This window comes from Gorilla gorilla, chromosome 13 (assembly GCF_029281585.2).
Source record: "Gorilla gorilla gorilla isolate KB3781 chromosome 13, NHGRI_mGorGor1-v2.1_pri, whole genome shotgun sequence".
Taxonomy (NCBI): domain Eukaryota; kingdom Metazoa; phylum Chordata; class Mammalia; order Primates; family Hominidae; genus Gorilla; species Gorilla gorilla.
The window spans coordinates 23,800,692-23,819,043 of record NC_073237.2 but is presented as its reverse complement, the minus strand read 5'-3'; the positions used below and the strand labels follow the sequence as shown (position 1 = coordinate 23,819,043).

General features: G+C 37.3%; 1 protein-coding gene across 3 annotated transcripts in view; it reads right to left on the bottom strand.

Moving 5' to 3' along the window:
• LOC101143875 (contactin-associated protein-like 3) overlaps positions 1-18,352 on the bottom strand; it is a 229,002-nt gene that overhangs the window by 102,521 nt on the left and 108,129 nt on the right. For all 3 annotated transcript variants that reach the window (XM_063696227.1, XM_063696228.1, XM_063696229.1), the window contains exons 4-7: positions 17,626-17,773; positions 2,655-2,858; positions 1,817-2,001; positions 454-597 (exon numbers count right to left, since the gene is read on the bottom strand). In XM_063696227.1, coding sequence (XP_063552297.1) covers positions 454-597; positions 1,817-2,001; positions 2,655-2,858; positions 17,626-17,773 — 681 coding nt within the window. The remainder of the gene's footprint in view (positions 1-453; positions 598-1,816; positions 2,002-2,654; positions 2,859-17,625; positions 17,774-18,352) is intronic.

Here is an 18,352-nt window from a genome sequence, read left to right as displayed (position 1 = left end):
TTGGCCAGGCCCGATGGCTCACACCTGTAATCCCAGCACTTTGGGAGGCCGAGGCAGGCAGATCACCTGAGGTCAGGAATTCGAGACTAGCCTGGCCAACATGGCGAAACCCCGTCTCTACTAAAAGTACAAAAATTAGCTGGGCATGGTGGCGGGCGCCTGTAATCCCAGCTACTCAGGAGGCTGAGGCAGGAGAATTGCTTGAACCTGGGAGGTGTAAGCTGCAGTGAGCTGAGATTGCGCCGCTGCACTCCAACCTGGGAGACAAGAGGGAGACTCTGTCTCAAAAAAAAAAATAAATAAATAAAACTAAATTACTATATTACATGGGCAGCTGTTAAAGTAAGAACTGATTCTTAAAATATTAGATGAAATGGAGACTTCACATGAATAATTTTTAAATGCAAAAAATAAAATGTCCTTTTTTCTTTCCTTCCCATTAGGCTTCCTTACCATCATGAGGATCTGTGGTTTGTGTTTCTTGGCTAATTCGGTAACATCCACTCCATTATAATAAAGATTTTCTAAACACCCATGAAAGCTTTTACGTGTGAATGCCCACGATCTTCCGGGTGTCGGAATTCCCCCAAAGCTGATCTTAGAAAGAAAAATGACATAAATAACATTGTTTAGTGATTTTCTGATGGTACATGTTTAAAGCATTTATAATTAATAGGTCTAGTACTAATTGTTGCAAATCCATTCCCATTATCTTATATTTGCATGCTTGCTTATTCCAAATGAAGTGTTCTATCATAATGGCAGCTGTTAATACCTTTATTTCTGGCACCACACAGTTATGAACAAACTTAAAAGGAAGAAGTCAACACACATTTTCTGCCACGTTGAAATTTTCAGCCATGTAGTAAATTTACCCTTTGTGGGTCATATGATCTCTTTTGCAGCACTCAACTCTGACACGAAGTACCAATGTGGCCACGGACAATACATAAAGAAAGAGAACATGTTCCAATAAAACCTTCTCTTTTGAACAAAAACAGGCTTTATATTTTTTTAATTAAAAAATGTCAAAACTTGGCCTGATGCCCATAGTTTGCCAACCTCTGCATTAGATATTATCTTTTGCTATTACATGGTTAAATTAAAGTAATAAAACTGAATAATCCGGTATAGGACTAGGATCTTCAGTTTAATATTATATGCCAAAGCCACTTACGCCAGTAAATATCACAGTTTTTCTGGTTTGTTCTGATCATTCATACACTTTAAGGTGTCCTGTGAAGGACTGGAAGAATAGATGCTATTTAACAGTGTAGCTTAGATACATATGGGCAATGGGTTGCAAAAAGCATTAATGACTTAAAAAATATCAGGATATTATTTATGTGTGAGCATCTGACTTTCCTGTTATTTAATAAATCTATTGGTGTATATCTTGTTAACTTCTCAAAGTGATCCTAAATAATGCTATGTTGGTTAGGATTGCACCAAGACAAGAAAAAAAATCCCCCAGGAATCTGCATAGTCAAACAACAAGTGTAATATACCAGATGAAATTTCAAATGAAATATATTCAAATGAGTACATTTAGTAACAATGCTTGCTACCTTGGTATTTCTGCATTTGTGGATTTCCTAAACCTAACACTGACTGTTTACTTCTTTTCAAGGTGGAAAAGATGATCTATTATAATAAACTGACCTATTAGAAGGCATAAACAGTTTCATAGTACCGGGACAGACGTACCTATTACTATTAGTCAACTTAGTTATGAATTACTATAAAATGGCATTTCTCTATGCAGCTACCTTATTTTTCAGGTTATATTTAATTTAAACTATATATCTATAATAACCTCAAAATTAAGATCCAAGTAACTGGAATCTCCCTTTGCTTGGAAATGATGAGTGTGTTTGTCCACGGTGAAGTTGACCTGCGTGTCGAGGAGCTCGATGAGGACGGAATGCCAGTGCTGGTCGTCCAGCAGGCTGCCCAGGGTGAGGGTCACAGGGGCAGTAGTGGAAGGCAGCTTAGCATTGCCTTAAAGGAGAAGGAAAAAAACAGTTATTTCTGTTCAAAATCACGGCTTCCCTTTTTTAGTTGAGCATCACAGTTTGCATCCAACTTTCCATCTTACAGAGTTGTTTTCTCACTTTCTCTCTATCTTGAACACAATAACCTTACCCTGTTTTTATTTTTAAGTTCAATTCTACACTTTGTTGAAATTTTTCTTAGTATTTTTTCTATTACTCATGACATTTGTATTTACATTGCAAATATTTTCTTTCTTAGAACCTCATTATCAGCATTATCTCATAATTTTATAATGATGTATTCTTGTCTTTATGACATGGATAATCATATATTACATATATATTATACACACATATGGTGATCTTGCACAGTTTGTCAAAATATATGCTGTTTACAGAAATCATACTTAGGATATGTATGTATTGCATGCATCTGGTAGTAATGCTCTTAAACTTTCATTTACATTTGTTCATTGCAGTTCTACTTTGCACTTACTGTCCCACAGTAACTATCACTTGTGTATTTTTTATTTCTTAAAGGTGTTCTGGTTTAGATGATGAATTATATGGTCATTTTATCTAACTGTGAAAAGACTGAGTACCAACAAATGTAAACAGATTTTTTTAAACTACTGGTATAAAAGTTCAAGTATTTTTTACCTGAATTAAGAAAAAAGACAAGCTTTCCTTTAATTAATTCCAGAGTAATGTGATTTCCATGTTGTCCTTCTCTGTGAAGTAGAATTCCATTGCTCTGCATGGCTTTAAATTTCAAAGAAATAACGTCTCTTATTGGTTTTAAAGGTTTTTTATCAAGTCTATACAGCACAGCAGTTTGTCCATCAAAATAAACCACCTCAGATTCTAGGAAAGAAGATATTAAAAAGCAATTCTAAATCTAAATATGCCATACAGTAGCACATTGAAAATGTGTGCATAAATATGCCACATTACACACACATAGACACACGTTGTATTTCTAAGCCATTCATTGAAGGAAACAACTGACAATAATGTATTTTCTGTTGGCATCATGAGTTGATATATGTAACACCCACTGTTAGATTTTTCTAACATTTTCTCAAACTTCATCATCTAGAAATGCTTTTATTAATCTACTCCCAATGGCTCTTATCTTTAGAGCAGCCCATTTCTTCTCATTCTGTTTGATTAAAAACAATCAGGAAAGAAGTTGTATTTCACTACATAAATTATTTATTTTAAGGTCATTCTTATATTAAATATCAGTGTCACTCAATTTAAATACCTTTGTTCATTCCCAGTAGCTTTGGCTTCTCTTGATTCTTACACATGTACCTACTTTACTAAAGATTTTGTCTGTAAAGATACAGAAACACATATCATACTTATTAAATACTGCTTTAGACATGTAATAAATGTATTTTAAATGAGCTGACATGTAATATTTTTCTCAACCCTCGGCTAATGGTACTGCTAATGGGAACTGCAATGTGTCAACTCGGCTAGGCCATGGTAAACAGCTTTTGGTCAAACACTAGTCTTGATGTTGCAGTGCAGGTATTTTTTAGAGGTAATCAATATTAAATCAGTAAACATTGAGTAAAGCAGGTTAAACTCTGTAACGTGGGTGGGCCTCATCCAATCAGTTGAACGCTGTAACAGAAAGAAAGAAAACTGAAGTTCTCTAGGAAAGAAGGAATTTTGCCTCCAGACAACCTCTGGACTCCAGCTGCAATATCACCTCTTACCTAGGACTTGCCAGTCCTTACAATCAGGTAAGCCAATTCCTTAAAACTCTCTCTCTCTCTGTCTCTCTCTACACACACACACACACACACACACACACACACACACACACACACACGCACACGCACACAGACATCCTATTGGTTCTGTTTCTCTGGAGAGCCCTGACTGACAAAGGCACAGAGGTTTTGTTTTCTCGGATGCTTTGTTGAGAGAGCATGGCCTTAACACCTCTGTTTTGGTTCTTCCTGCTGTAGCTTGTCAGAACTCCAATGCTGCCACACTCTCTCAGCACTCTGTCAGGGTCTTATAAATTCACCATAAATGTCACATATGTTCAGCTCATCAAAAAACAAGTTGTTTCATTTTATCAGTAATATAAAATAATATTTGATAATATTTGTCAAAATCACATGAAGAAATTAATATTACCCAGAAAATCTCCTTTTTAAAAGTAAAAAGAAAAATAAGCAATTGTCCTTTGAAAAATATATTTATTTAATAAATGAAGATGCATGAAAACCTAGTGAAATATGAAACTATTTGAAGCTGACTAGCTGATGTCATTCAAGCCAATAAGATGGCATTGTTTAATTATATTTAATTTCACAAAAATATTACTAGTACTTTTTGCATGGCTATCCATTTCATTCACATTATCTGAAATACACATAATAAACTGCACTTCAAAAGTTCTCCATTTTATGTATCATTTTAAAATTTAGAAGTTTGATTTTCTCACATTGGGTTAATGTACTTACAAGGAATTAATGTATCAAGTGCATGATGAATAAACACATTCTGAGTAAAATATGTGTAAATTAAACAATTATTCCTTGTTACATAACTTATTATATGTTCATGATAAAAACAAAACTCTCTGTCAAATGTAAATGAAGACATCTAAGATTATTATTCCCTGGCCATGAACTAAGGGAAACTTGAAAAAGATTGACTACAGACTTTCACATTTTTAGCACTGCCCTAATACTTATAATCATGTCTTTATTTGTTGCTTAAAGAAAATGCTAATATTTGAGCTATTTTTTTTTAGTTGACTAACAAAAAAAATTTTCTTCCCAAAAAGGTTTTTTCTGGATTATTGCAACCTATACATTTCTTTTTCTCATTCTATGTTTACTATTACTCTCCAACAGCAGTATTGATCTTCTAAGGCATGTGAAGTACAGTTCCTGGAATGTTTCCCTTAGGCAAATAGAATAGTAAAAAACTTATCAAGTAAAAGAGACATAAAGCAATGACCTTGAAACTCTTTTGTTCTTTAGCTAATACCTTGATTTTTTCTTTATTGTAATCGCTAGTGCTTGTATCTAGAAATTTAAGAATATACTTATAGCTCATTATGCATATTTTAAAATAAAAGCAGATTAATGAATTGCAAATCCAAACTTTCTAAAAATCATAAAACATTCTATGATTTATGAAGTCAATACATAAATATATGAAACAAAAAATGATGTTTGGGATGGAAAGCATTGAGTTCAATAAGTCAACAGTAATGAGCCCATCAAGATCAGCACTGGAGAGGGACAACTCCCATGTAGTCCCTCTTGAATAAGATCCTCCCACTGGAGAAGCGAAATTTCAAGTCTTGGTCTTTAGAAGTAATGCTAAAAGGTAAACTCTCTTCCCACTTGTCCACAAAAGTCATACTTTTAGCATTTTAAAACACTTGCAAGAGCAAAGAAAAGTTCTCCCAGCTGGTCAGGTGCAGTGGCTCATGCTTGTAATCCCAGCCCTTTGGGAGGTTGATGCGGGCAGATCACTTGGGCCCAAGAGTTCGAGACCAGGCTGGGCAGCATGGCAAGACTGGTCGCACTTGCTTATATTCCCAGCTACTTGGAAGGGGGAGGTGGGAGGATCGCTTGAGCTCGGGAGGTGGAGGCTGCAGTGAGCAGTGCTTGTGTCACTGCACCCCAGCCTGGGCAACACAGCAAGACCCCATTTCAAGAAAAAAACAGTTCTACCTAGCCATAATCAATGCAAATATTCCCCTACAATATATATTTGAATAATACACTAAAATAAAATAATTCCGGTAACACATTTAATATAATCTTTTCTCAGAAACCTGTTGGAAAAAATCCTTTGTATGAAATTCAATTATATAAATAGGAAATGTAGTGGGATACTGGAAAATTAATGTCACTTATTATGTTTATAATAAAATCCAACGTTCCTCAAAGTTTTCAGAATGAAAGCCTTGCTATCCAAAATGAATAAAGAAAACTTAGCTTGTGGTTTAAAGCAGGAAGTGCTTTTCTAATTTTATACGAATTTAGTTTATAATTATTAGCTTTATTAATTAAGATTATAGTTTTGATTGCTGAATCTCGATCAGTATTAGCAATGTGGACCCCTGACACGTTAGTCTGTCACCATTAGATCAGGAGCTACATTTTCTAGTACACTAGAGTATATACTGAGTGGGCTTGAATCCTGACTTCAACCTGGATAAGTTACACAGCCTCTCTCTGCCTCAGTCTACTCATAAGTGAAGTGAGAACACATACACTGCTCTCTCACAAGGTCGTTGCGAGGGTTAAATGAGTTAGTATTTGTACTTTTACAACAGTGCTGGGCACATGGGGTACCTTCAGTGAACGACTGCTTCATTATTATTGTCAGGGCACTGGGCAGAAAAAGAGGTGGAAATGAGTTTAAAATAGCACATAGGGGATATATAGGAAAGTAGACAGCTTAAAATGATAGCAGATTTAATTTTTGAAGGACCTAGGAAATCTTCAGTTTCCACCAGGAAAAAGAGATTTACAACCATTCATCCACACTTACACAGCTCCTTCTCTGCCAGCCAGCTTGTTCCTGGGCTGACTCACTTCAATCACTGGTAACCTAGATCTTACTCAGAAGTATTAATGTATCTATCTCATTTTCTTGTGTTAGAGGACCACGAGAGTTTTTAAATGATACTTGAAGATTATTGGTGCAATTATAATGTTTTTGTCACACTTCCTCAAAGAATACCGGAAAAGCTAAGGACAGATGTGTTCACAAAGTTCCCAAATACGAATTCTTGTAGATAAAGAACTTTGTCATACAAGGAAGAACTGTGTCAGAAGTAATTTTGCTAAAATGTGTCATGTCCTCACTCATACAGCTAATATTCACTGAAAGCCTTCCATATGCTAGGTGAAAGATAAAAATGCAGAAGACAATGCATTACTTTTAAGGATCCCACAGTATGGAAAAGAGGTCATATAATCCTGAAATATGATTGTTTCTGCCACATTCACAGTGATGCTTCTGTAAACAGGCATCTGGTCCAGAATGACTTCTAAGAAAGGATAAGGAAGGAGTCTACCTGCTTTAGACTCCTGCAAAGTATGACGTCTCTGAAAAGCTAAGACATAAGTAATTTTGAGTTGCTATTTCCTTTATTTCCTTACGCCATATTTTACCTTCACATTTTACTTTTATTAGAAATAGAGACTCACTCCATTGCCCATGCTGTAGTGCAGTGGTACCTTCATAGCTCACTGCAGCCTTGAACTCCTGGGCTAGAGTGATCCTCCAGCCTCAGCCTCCAAAGTAGCTGGGATTATAGGCATGCACTACAATGCCTGGCTAATTTTTTACTTTTTTTCTAGAGATGGGGGGTCTCACTATGATGCCAAGGCTGGTCTTGAATTCCTGGGCTCAAGCAATCCGCCCGCCTCAGCTTCACAAAGTGCTGGGATTACAGGCATAAGCCACCCCGCCTGGCCTACTTTCACATTTTTCACACCCAGAATGTACTCTTAACTCTGGCTTCTCATTACTACTTTTCTGCTTCTCACTGTCATTCTAAGCACAGGCAAGTCTCATCCCCGTCCTACCTTGTACTGCCTTTTCAGGGGAAACATCAACATTGCTTGAAAACAGCAAGATTCCATAGGATGCAAACACTGATATCTTACAAAAGAAAAAAAAAACACGATTCCACAGAAATTTTCTTAAAGTGTTCTATCAACCACCTTCACTCAGATTGACTAGGAGTGATCACTTGGAGACTTTAGAACGTGAGCCTCAACCAGACCAGGAATCAGGATTTCTGTGGTTGAGACCCAGGGGTTTGCATATTTAATAAGCTAACTAGGTAGCTGTGATGACACGAAGGCTTCAGGATGATTTATCAGGGATAATGGGCAAATTACAGAGGTTTACTCTCTAAATAAATTGAATATTAATTCCAATATGGGGTGAGGCACAGTGGCTCACACTGTAATCCTAGCACTTTAGGAGGCAAAGGCAGGCGGATCATTTGAGGTCAGGAGTTCAAGACCAGCCTGGGCAACATGGTAAAATTTCTACTAAAAATACAAAAAAATCAGCTGGGTGTAGTGGTGCATGCCTGTGATCTGAGCTACTCAGGAGGCTGAGGTGGGAGAATAGCTTGAACCCAGGAGGCAGAGGTTTCAGTGAGCCAGGATTGCTCCACTGCACTCCAGCCTGGGCAACAGAGAGAGACTCTCTCTCAAAAAAACAACAACAAAACCCACAATTCCAATATGGAAACATGAATATCATTTTCATAGAGTTATAATTTATATTCAATAAATTTAAGGTTATAGTTCAATGAGTTTTAACAATATATATACCTATGTTATTGCCAAAATATCAAGGTGTAGGCAATTTCATATCAACTCACTAATTGCCATTTGCATCAAACCCCCAACACTGTCACCCAGACCCAGACCCAGGAAACCAATGATCTACATTCCGTAACTACAGATTAGTTTTGTCAGTTCCAAAATTTCATAAAATTGTATCGTGTATGTGTTCTTTTGTGTCTGCGTTCCTTGCTAAGTGTAACGTTTTTGAGATACATGCATGCTGTTGCATATATCAACAGTCTGTTCTTTCTTATTGCTTGGGGTATTCAACTGTTTGACAACTTGTTTATCCATTTACCTGCTGATAGACATTTGAACTGTTTCCAGGTTTAAACTCTTATAAATAAAGCTGCTAGGAACATTCACACATACATCTTTATGTTGACATATGCATTCATTTCTGCTGGGTAAATACATGGGAGTGGAATTGCTGAGCTATATATTAAGTGTATATTTAGCTTAGAAGAATGCCAAATTGTTTTCCAAAGTGATAGTATCATTTTCACATTTCCCACCAGCAATGTATGAGAATTCCATATCTTTGCCAAACACTTGGTGTTTCCACCCTTTTTAATTTTAGCCTTTCTGCTAGGTGTATAGTGGTTTCTCATTGTGATTTTATTTCTCTAAAGACTAGTGACGATTCATTTTAATATAATAATAAGTTAGAATAGATGTATTGGGATTCTGTAGATCAATTCGGGGAGGATGATAAGAATATTGAATCCTGCAATCGATGAATACACAAAGCTTTCCTAGGAAATACTTGCCTTTATTCACTCACATATTTTCTTTCCTTCTGGGCATAATAAGAGGAACTTAGGGAAAACAGGCCTTGGTTCTGCATTCTCAGTAAAGGCCTTGATCTCTCTCTTTAATTTTCATGCATGATCTTTCCTCTCTATTTCTTTTCTTTCCTCTCTCTTTTCTCCTTCTCCCATTTCCTGGTAAAGATAGTTGATTGCACAGAGTCTGGAATCCTCTGTGGGTAGGTTCACATTCCAATTCTTCAACTTACTTATTTCTGATGGACATGGATTTACTTTCTCATCTTATTTTGAGTTTCTATTTATTTTACTTTTTTATTACAAATTCTTATTTTTTTTGAGACAGGGTCTCACTCTGCCACTCAGGCTGGAGTGCAGTGGCATGATCTTGGCTCACTGCAGCCTTGACCTCACTGGGATCAAGCGATCCTCACACCTCAGCCTACTGAGTAGCTGGGACTACAGGCACACACCACCATGTCCAGATAATTTTTGTATTTTTTGTAGAGATGGACTTTTGCTGTGTTGCCCAGGCTGGGCAATCAAGTAATCTGCCTGCCTTGGCCTCCTAAACTCCTGGGATTACAGGCATGAGCCACTGTAACCGGCTTTATTTATTTTTAAAAAATATTTGTTGAAATTTAATTAGCACTTCAGTGTTTTACAGAAAAATAATTTTCCAAAATATTAAGTAGATTGTATTATAAACACATTATTATATGAAAAAATTATATACACTTTGTTTTCTTCAACACATTTCCCATGGCATTAAAAGAAATGCAGTTAGTTATATTTTCAGTTATGACAAGCAAACATTCAGAAGACTACACTTCCCACCAAGGACAAGTAGAAAATGTGTACCTAGTAAAGTTTAAATAATCTTCTTGAAAGTTTTAAAGATCTACTACGACTGCCAGGACTCAAGAATGTAAAGATCTTAGAAGACAAGCTCAGAACACTCTTTCTGCTTTTACCCTTGAAGCACTGGTCAACTCCCAAGGAGCAATGGGCAAGAGACAAGGTGGCCAAGCAGAAAGTGACAGGACAGCTATGAGGCTGGGTCACAAAGCAGGGGTCTCTGTAGACTCATCATAATTAGGAGTCAGATGGCAGAATTCAGAGATTTTCAAAAAAATGTTTTGGCAAAGGCCTTCAAATCTCAGCTGGGACTAGTGAAGCATTGTACTCCAGATATAAGATATCAACTAGGCCTCATGGGGACTGAGACACTGCACTGAGTCAGTTAAATGCTGATTTGAATTAACATCTGTGCCTAATCTAGAAGCCTATCAGAGGCTGTGGTGGGGATTCACTGGGGGATCACTTTGTCTTCTCTAGCCTCTACAAATTTCTGTCCAACATGTCCAGAATTCAGCCAAAATTATCAGACATCAAAACGGAAACAAAAACCATACAATGGAAAAGATCAAGAGATAATCCAGATATTGAAGTTAACGAAAAATCTTTAAAATAACTGTAATTAATATTTCCAGGAAAATAGAGAGCAAGATAAGGAGTTTCACTAGGATACATGAACAGAAATTCCCAGACTGAAAATTGCAATAACTAAATTAATAGCTCACTGGCATATTCAACAACAGACTGGTCACAGCAGAAGATCTGATTAGTAGTATAGAAGATAAAGCAGTACACAATGTCTAGACTGCAGCATAAATAGAAAGAAAAGATGAAAGAGGAGAGGGAGAGAGAGAAGCAGGAGGAGGGAGAAAGAGAGAGACAAAGAAAGAAAGTAAGATACAAACATCTCAGACAGATGTAATTGGAGTCTCAGAAAGGAGGAAAGGAAATGCGAGACAGAGGCAATATTTTGAAGAAGTAACAGTGAAGAATTACCCAATCTAATAATCAATGCATAGAAAAAAGAAATTTAGTGAAATCCGAAGAGGACAAATTCAATGAAAACTAAAATAGCCACATCAAGGCAAAACTGCTGAAATCAAAGACAAAGAATAAATTCTCAAAAGTAACCAGAAGAAAAATACACATTTCCCTTATAGGATAAAAATCAATTACCTATTGATTTCTTAATAAACATCATGAAAACAACAGAATGCCGTCTTTAAAAGGCCGAAAGAAAATAACTACAGACCATATTCTCCAGCAAGCTGAAACAGCCTTCAGAAATTCATATAAAATAAAGACAATTTTCAAGCAAACAAAAGCTATATGACAATTTATTACCAGTAGAACTGGGCTAAGACAAATATTAAAAGGAGTCTTTCTAGCTGAAAGAATTTGATTCAGAAAGAGCATGAAAATGCAGAGAAAGTAAATATGTAAGTAAATTCAAGTGAATACTGACTGCAAAAAAATTATATTAAATTTTGTGATTAAAAATATATGTACACATATACACATGTATGTATGAAACTAAAATGTGTCAACATAGCACACATGGTGGGAGGAGTTTAACTAAACTAACATAAGTTGTACTTAAATCCTAGTATTGTTTGGAAAGTGATAAAAGTAGTAGCTCAAGTACCTAGGACAACAAAATTAGAACAGCAAACAATAGTGGAAAAACTGGAAAAATTAAACTTGATTTACCCAAAAGAAGAGGAGAGAAAAAGGAGTATAAAACAAGTGAACCAAATATAAAACAGAGAGTAACATGTCAGCTACAATTTTACATATGTCAGTAATTACATTTAATATAAGTGGACTAAATATACCAACTCAAACTCAATGATTTCCAGATTCGGTTTAAATAATAAAGAAAGAGTCCTTACATATGAAGACAAAAAGTTTGAAAGTAAAGAATGGAAAAAGTTATTCCATGAAAACACTAACCAGAAGAAATCCGGCATAGCTACACAGTACTATCATCAGAGAATGCAGACTTACAGGCAGGAGGCATTATTAGAAATAAACAAGGATATTTCATAATTATAAAAAATCAACTTTAAGGAAGATAAAACAATTCCCAATCTATATGCATTTAATGAAACAGCTTCAAAATATGTAAAGCATGTATCTCTTTTCATTTTACTGGAATTCATAGTTCAGGCATGCCTATTAATGGTAGACACAAAGGAGGACAGTAGGTACACTGTAGAGTGGACTCTGCCTACCATTAGCCAAAGGAAGTCACTGGCTGGCTCAAAAATCAGGGGGCAGGGAAGCATACGCCACTCACAGGCACTGGCAAGGAACAGGTGCAGAATTGGTGCCAGTGATGCAAACTAGCACAGCGTGTACATATATAAGTGATAAAACAATTAAAGGAACTTTACAGAGGTAGGTAGTTCTAACTTCATTAGAACACCAACGAAGAAATACAAACTTGGCCCATCTCAGGAGTTATGAAAATTTCCCATGTCTCAAATTCTAATCAAGGACAGGTAAAATTTTGGAAGGGAGAAAATAAAATTTGCTTTTGTCCAGTCACTATTTGCTCTATTTGTTTTGTTTTACCGGAAACCTCCACTTGCCGTCTGTTGTTCCTACAGAAAACAGTACAGCACTCAGTTAATCCAGATGAAGCTGCTAATATTCAACTGTATTTGATCTACAAAACTGGCAAATATATGGTTGAACCAATTATAAGTGAAGCTAGAATGATGAATAAGAAAAGGACTGATTGGTAATAGCATAGCTATGTAAGACAGTCTGAATGACATATAAAACTATTTGAAGACTAAGTTATAAGAAAATGTAACAGAAAATGCATGAATAAAGAATTACCTGTGAGTAATAAAAAATGATTTTCACTTGGGACATTATAAAATAAATCTTCGTGAAAAGAACATTTTAGAATTCTGTTAATTATCTGGGCTGTGCTCCAAGTATTAAAATTTTAAAAAAGAATCCACCACTCCCAGACCCCCTCCCCCACCAAATTTTCCACCATTAAGGGACCAAAAGAGTGGCAAACCAAGCTCTTCTTGGTTATTTATGAAGTCAACCTTGAATACTAACCATTTTCTTATTCCTTCATGAATTATTGCCCGTGACTTACAAAGGAATAGAAGCCCAATCTCTGTTTAACAGAAACATGAATCAGACAAAAGCCATGTTTGAGTGTTATCTAATGAAAATACTAAAACACTAGCATGGAGTGGAATGTAAGCCCTTAAGATCTGCACTAGCGGACTGGGAATTAAAGAGATGGAAAGGATACTAACCACTTGAGAAAACAACAAGAAGAGGACTGTTCTACTTTTTGCATTAATATCAAAGAAAGTGGAGTGATTTAAAGAACTCTGAAATTGAGGATAATTAAAGCTGGCATGATAAAAAGGAGGAAGGCACAGAATCAAAAACTAAATGTTTATATACAATACCATGCAGCTTGATGCTGCCTCTCTGAAAGTAGAAAAGAAGCTGCTGCCATCAATCAATATAGCAATATATCAAAACAAGTATCAATATAATGATCCTTTATGAAACCTCAGCAGTTATTATCCATCAAGAACATGGAATTGGTAGTCAGAGGACTGGAGTCCTCTCCCTGTCTCTGGTGACTATTTGTGGCTCCTGCACTGCCGACCCTTGGTGTGGCTTCTCAGATTGCTCACTTGGAACATCTGGGTGTTAATAACTGCCTTTCTACTACATAAAGATACATCAAATATCAGATGGAAGAATGGAAACATAACTGTAAAATCTTATATTTCCTATTTTTACTAGAGTTATTACAATTTTTAATACTATACTTTATAACAATATAATCTCCAAGATACCTGCCTTACCTGGATGGCTAGTATAAGAGAGAAATAATCTGAAATTTAGATTCATTATTCAGATTTTATCATCATCTGTCAGACTTTTTTTCTGAATTGCTTCATTCATTCATTCACTCAATGCAAAGCTATGGTGCATTTAGTATGTTCCTGGCTCTGTATTAGGTGCTGATGTTACAGCAATGAATGTACCTTACCCTAGTGTAGCCTGAAGTCTAATGAGGAAAAAGGAAATTAGGCCTCTAATAAGACAGATACAGATACATTATAAAAAGTGACTATAGCACATGAAGTCATACTATAGGCTTCCTGGGAACTTATAATGAGGAAACAAATGTAGAGTGAGGGCCTAGGAAGCATCATTTAAACTAAGATCCAAAAGAGGAAGAGTAAATAGCCAGTTGAGAACATGGGGAAGGAGCATTTCAAGCAGGGGAGACTGCAGGCGTAAAGGCTTTGAGTCAGTAAAAAGCTGGACACAATTGACAGTGGACAGGTAGCAGGTGACGGCAGCAAGAGGTGGCACTGGAGAGTTATTCAGGGACAAGCTCCTTCAGGCCTTGCTGGGAGTCTGGATGTTATTTTAGGAACAATGGAAAGCCACTGATGGTATTAAACAGGGACGTAATTGTATCAGTTCTGCATTTTTAAAAGGTAACTTGAGTTGCAGTGTGGAGAATATAATGTAGTCAGCTATTAACAGAGACAGAATGACCTAAACTTGGAAGGCAATTTCCATAATCTGTGGGACACCAAGTTTAGATTAAGTCGGTAGTAGAGCTAAAGAGAGCTGAAATCATGCAAGGTGTAATTTGGAGGGAAGAGTACAGAATTTCGTGACTCACTGGACATGGAGGGCAAGAGAGATAGATGCGTCAAGGACTCATAGGGTTCTGGCCTAAGATTCTGGGAGTTCCCCTTTGTTCTTGAGAGATGCCCTTGAAGGCCTGGACAGGCAGTAGAGCATAGGGAATTTATTTTTCTGTCTAAAGCCTCTGGGAAACAATCCTAGTGTCTTGGGTGTGGCTTTAAGCATGTTTCAACAATCGAGTTTGAACAATCGAATGTGCATGTTTTTCCAGGAATCATCCTGATTATTGTGTGGACTAAAAACTGGAAAGATCAAGTCCAGAGACAAATAGCTGATTTAGGAGGCTGGTGCTCATTTAGGCTAAACTGGAGGGAGAGAAAGAAATTCAAAACATTTAGGAGATAGAATCAGGTTTCAGTCAATAGGTGGCTGTTGGTATCATTTTATAAGATGGAAAACAAAGGAAAATGAGAAGATAGACAACTGAGTTTTAAGTGCTCACAGGGCCAGTGAAGAGAGGTTGGTACCAGAGGTTGGAACTCCTCAGAGTAGGTTGCGGATACGTATTTGGAAGTTATCAGCCACAGTATGTAAACGCTACTGAAAACTCATGGAAGTGGATAAGAGGCTCAGAGAGAGCTTGGCAGCAGGACAGAAGACCCAGAACCAATCTGTGGATAATGTTAGCCTTTAAGGAGTGGCAAGAAGAGTAGCATGCAAAGGTGCATGGAAAACCAGGAGAATACAGCTGTCAAGAAGGGCCCGAGGCCATCTGTGCTCATGGCTTTATTCTGCAGTTGAGCAGCAACTCTGGGAGAACCTACAACCTATCCCCAGGCTAGAAGTGGAAATAGAAATAAATGCACAGAGTAAGCCAGGAGTCTGTGAAAACACACACAGTTTAAAGGAATAATGAATTTATTACTGTAAATGAAGTGTAGAAAAGCTAATAACACTAGGGCTGGGCAGTCCCAGCTACTCAGGAGGCTGAGGTAGAGGATCGATGGAGCCCAGGGGTGCACTATGATGATCAGGTGTCTGAACAAATTTTAGCATCAAATGGTGATCTCTCCGAGCGGAGGACCATCAGGTTGCTTAAGGAAGAGTGAACTAGCCCAGCTCCCAAATGAAGCAGGTCAAGACTCCCGTGCTGATCAGCAGTGGGATTGCGCCTATAGCCACTGCACTCCAGCCTGGGCAAACTAATGAGAACTTGCCTCTTAAAATAAAAAAAGATAAATTGATAAATACATAAATAAATAAATGGGAAGAGATGCTGCATGGCAGGGATATTATAAGTCATTATAAGCAACGTTCTAGAAAACAAGCAGGACAGTGGAAATACAAAGGAAAATACTGAAACTACCATTATTAACATAAGTCATAAAGGATTGTATTACTGTCAACAACAAAAATAAAATCACCATACTTGAACAATTATTCTTCTAAGGAAAAAAAGACGATGTAGATGTCCACTTGATCTAAAGAATTACTTTTAGCTAGTTAGCAGTGGTCACATATTATCTGTCTGCATGTTTGGGTTTTTTTACTAGTATTCCCTTACAGCCAACAGCATGTGTTTACAGAAGTTAACGGTGCCAGCAGATTGCATGGCAGCTGCACCGCCCACCGGCCCTTCCTGGAATCAGGCACGGGGCTTTGATCTTCCTGGTACCAACCTCCAGCCCAAGGAACTGGAGTAATATCTCTTCATGAAGGAACATCAAGCTAATGGCAAATCGCCATCAAAGAGCATGTTCCACTTTGAAGTCAGTAAACCTGAAGTTGTTTCAGAGTAACGAGAGGAGAAGGTAACTTCACAGCATCAAAGAGAGATTCTAAATATCAGACATCTTAGACATTGAAACAGACAGCACAGTTATAGGTCCCAGAAAACACAGGGATGGAAGGAGATGAACAATAACAGGAAGAAAAAAGACTGTTGGTAAAGCAACATCATTATATTTAGCCCTGTAGAAATGTAAACACTAAAAAACAAGCAGAGTTAGGAAATGAACTGGGTTGTACAGGGGTTAAGTAATAAAATGGAAATAATAGTATCTGAGACATTAAATGCTGCATGAATGACAGACGTTGTTATCATGCTTTAGAAAATTAATATTCTGCAAGGCTAAAGCTGTGAGTAGGCAGAGAATGGGAGTGACTGTGTGTAAACAGTGTGATATGAACATCTGGCCAGACACAAATTGAAGCCACTTAAGACATTTCCATCCAGGCTGCTCTTTGACTTGTTCTCCAGTTTTATACAGGAGTATTTTTAAATTTTATTCCATTTTGACAATAATTTAAAACATTTTTATGATAATGTAAAGAAAGAATACAAGTATGTTCTAGATCATCAAGTGGCAACTGTGTCACTGAGTACCACCAAATAATTTCACGGCCAGCTTTTTGTTTGTGTTATATTCATGTCGGCCCCATCCTTTCCACTTTTATAACAAAGAATAGGTGAGAAAAGAGGCTGACTAAACACAGGTTCCCACCAAGTGAAGATCAAGTGAAGCGACAGCACGGTGTGCAAAAGAGGACGTTAGCAGAGAAAAACACAGAGAACCAAGAGATTGCGAGAAATCACACCCTGCCCCCAGTACCGCTCCTGTTTTCCCAGACAGCATGTCATCTCAGCTTCAGAAAAACAGCATCATCTGTTGTTAGTTTGAATTGTATTCGTTTCATCAGATGCCTACCATATTGCAAGTACTTTGCTAAACTCTGGGAATCTAAAGACAGGTAAGTTTCAGTTCAGGTCCACCACTAAATTCAACCATAAAAGACAGTAACTAAAGTCCATATTGTCATGGGGAGACACTAGAGTGTTTCCATAAAAACCAGTTCTGCTTGCCCAGCTATATAAAAAGACAGAAAAAGTCAAGTTCAACATTTCATGCCAACATTGCCTTTTACAGTTTGGCTTTGACAGAATCTCACGCTGACCTTGATTTCACACAGGGAATAAAGGCCACTTACTATATGCACATCCGTACACTTCGATCCGCATCCCAATCCTGCCCCTGGGGTTCCAGGCTAAAGGGAGAAAGCGCAGGAACCTGGCTTCAAAGGGAGGCTGGAGTCTGTAGTGCACCACACTGTCTGCATTTGTGTTTCCTGGAAAACCCTAGGAGAAAACAGAGAAAGGGATCAATGTATCTGCAGGACGCACCATCTTCATGTCATCACCTCTCATGGCAATGAGCAATGTATGCTCGCTTTGCTAATATGCAAAAAGCTGCTGTTTTAAAGGAAACACTGCTAATGGTTAACAAGGATGTGACAACCTCTCCAGTCCCTGAATTCGTCACCATTGTCTACGTTTTCTTTATTTACAAGGTAGTTTAAATTTCATCCACATCATTAAAATGACTATAAACATGGCAACCTCTATGAAGTTCACTTTTCTAAAATGCTATCCCACAGATTCCTCCCTAATCAAGTGGTAAAGATGCTCACAAAAAGCCACATCACATGGCAGGGCAATCAAGCACCACGGTAACATGCAAAGGATCTGCAGTGAGAATCCTGGAATCTGCAATGAGAGAGCTGGAAGGGACCTAGACATGATTCCAGCCCCACACCCTTAATTTATAAATGAGAAACTACAGTCTAGGAAGAAGAAAGGACACTCTGGAGGTAGGACAGCTATCATAGAGTGTGGGCAGGATTACATCTGGCTTTTATTTCAATGGCATCATTGATT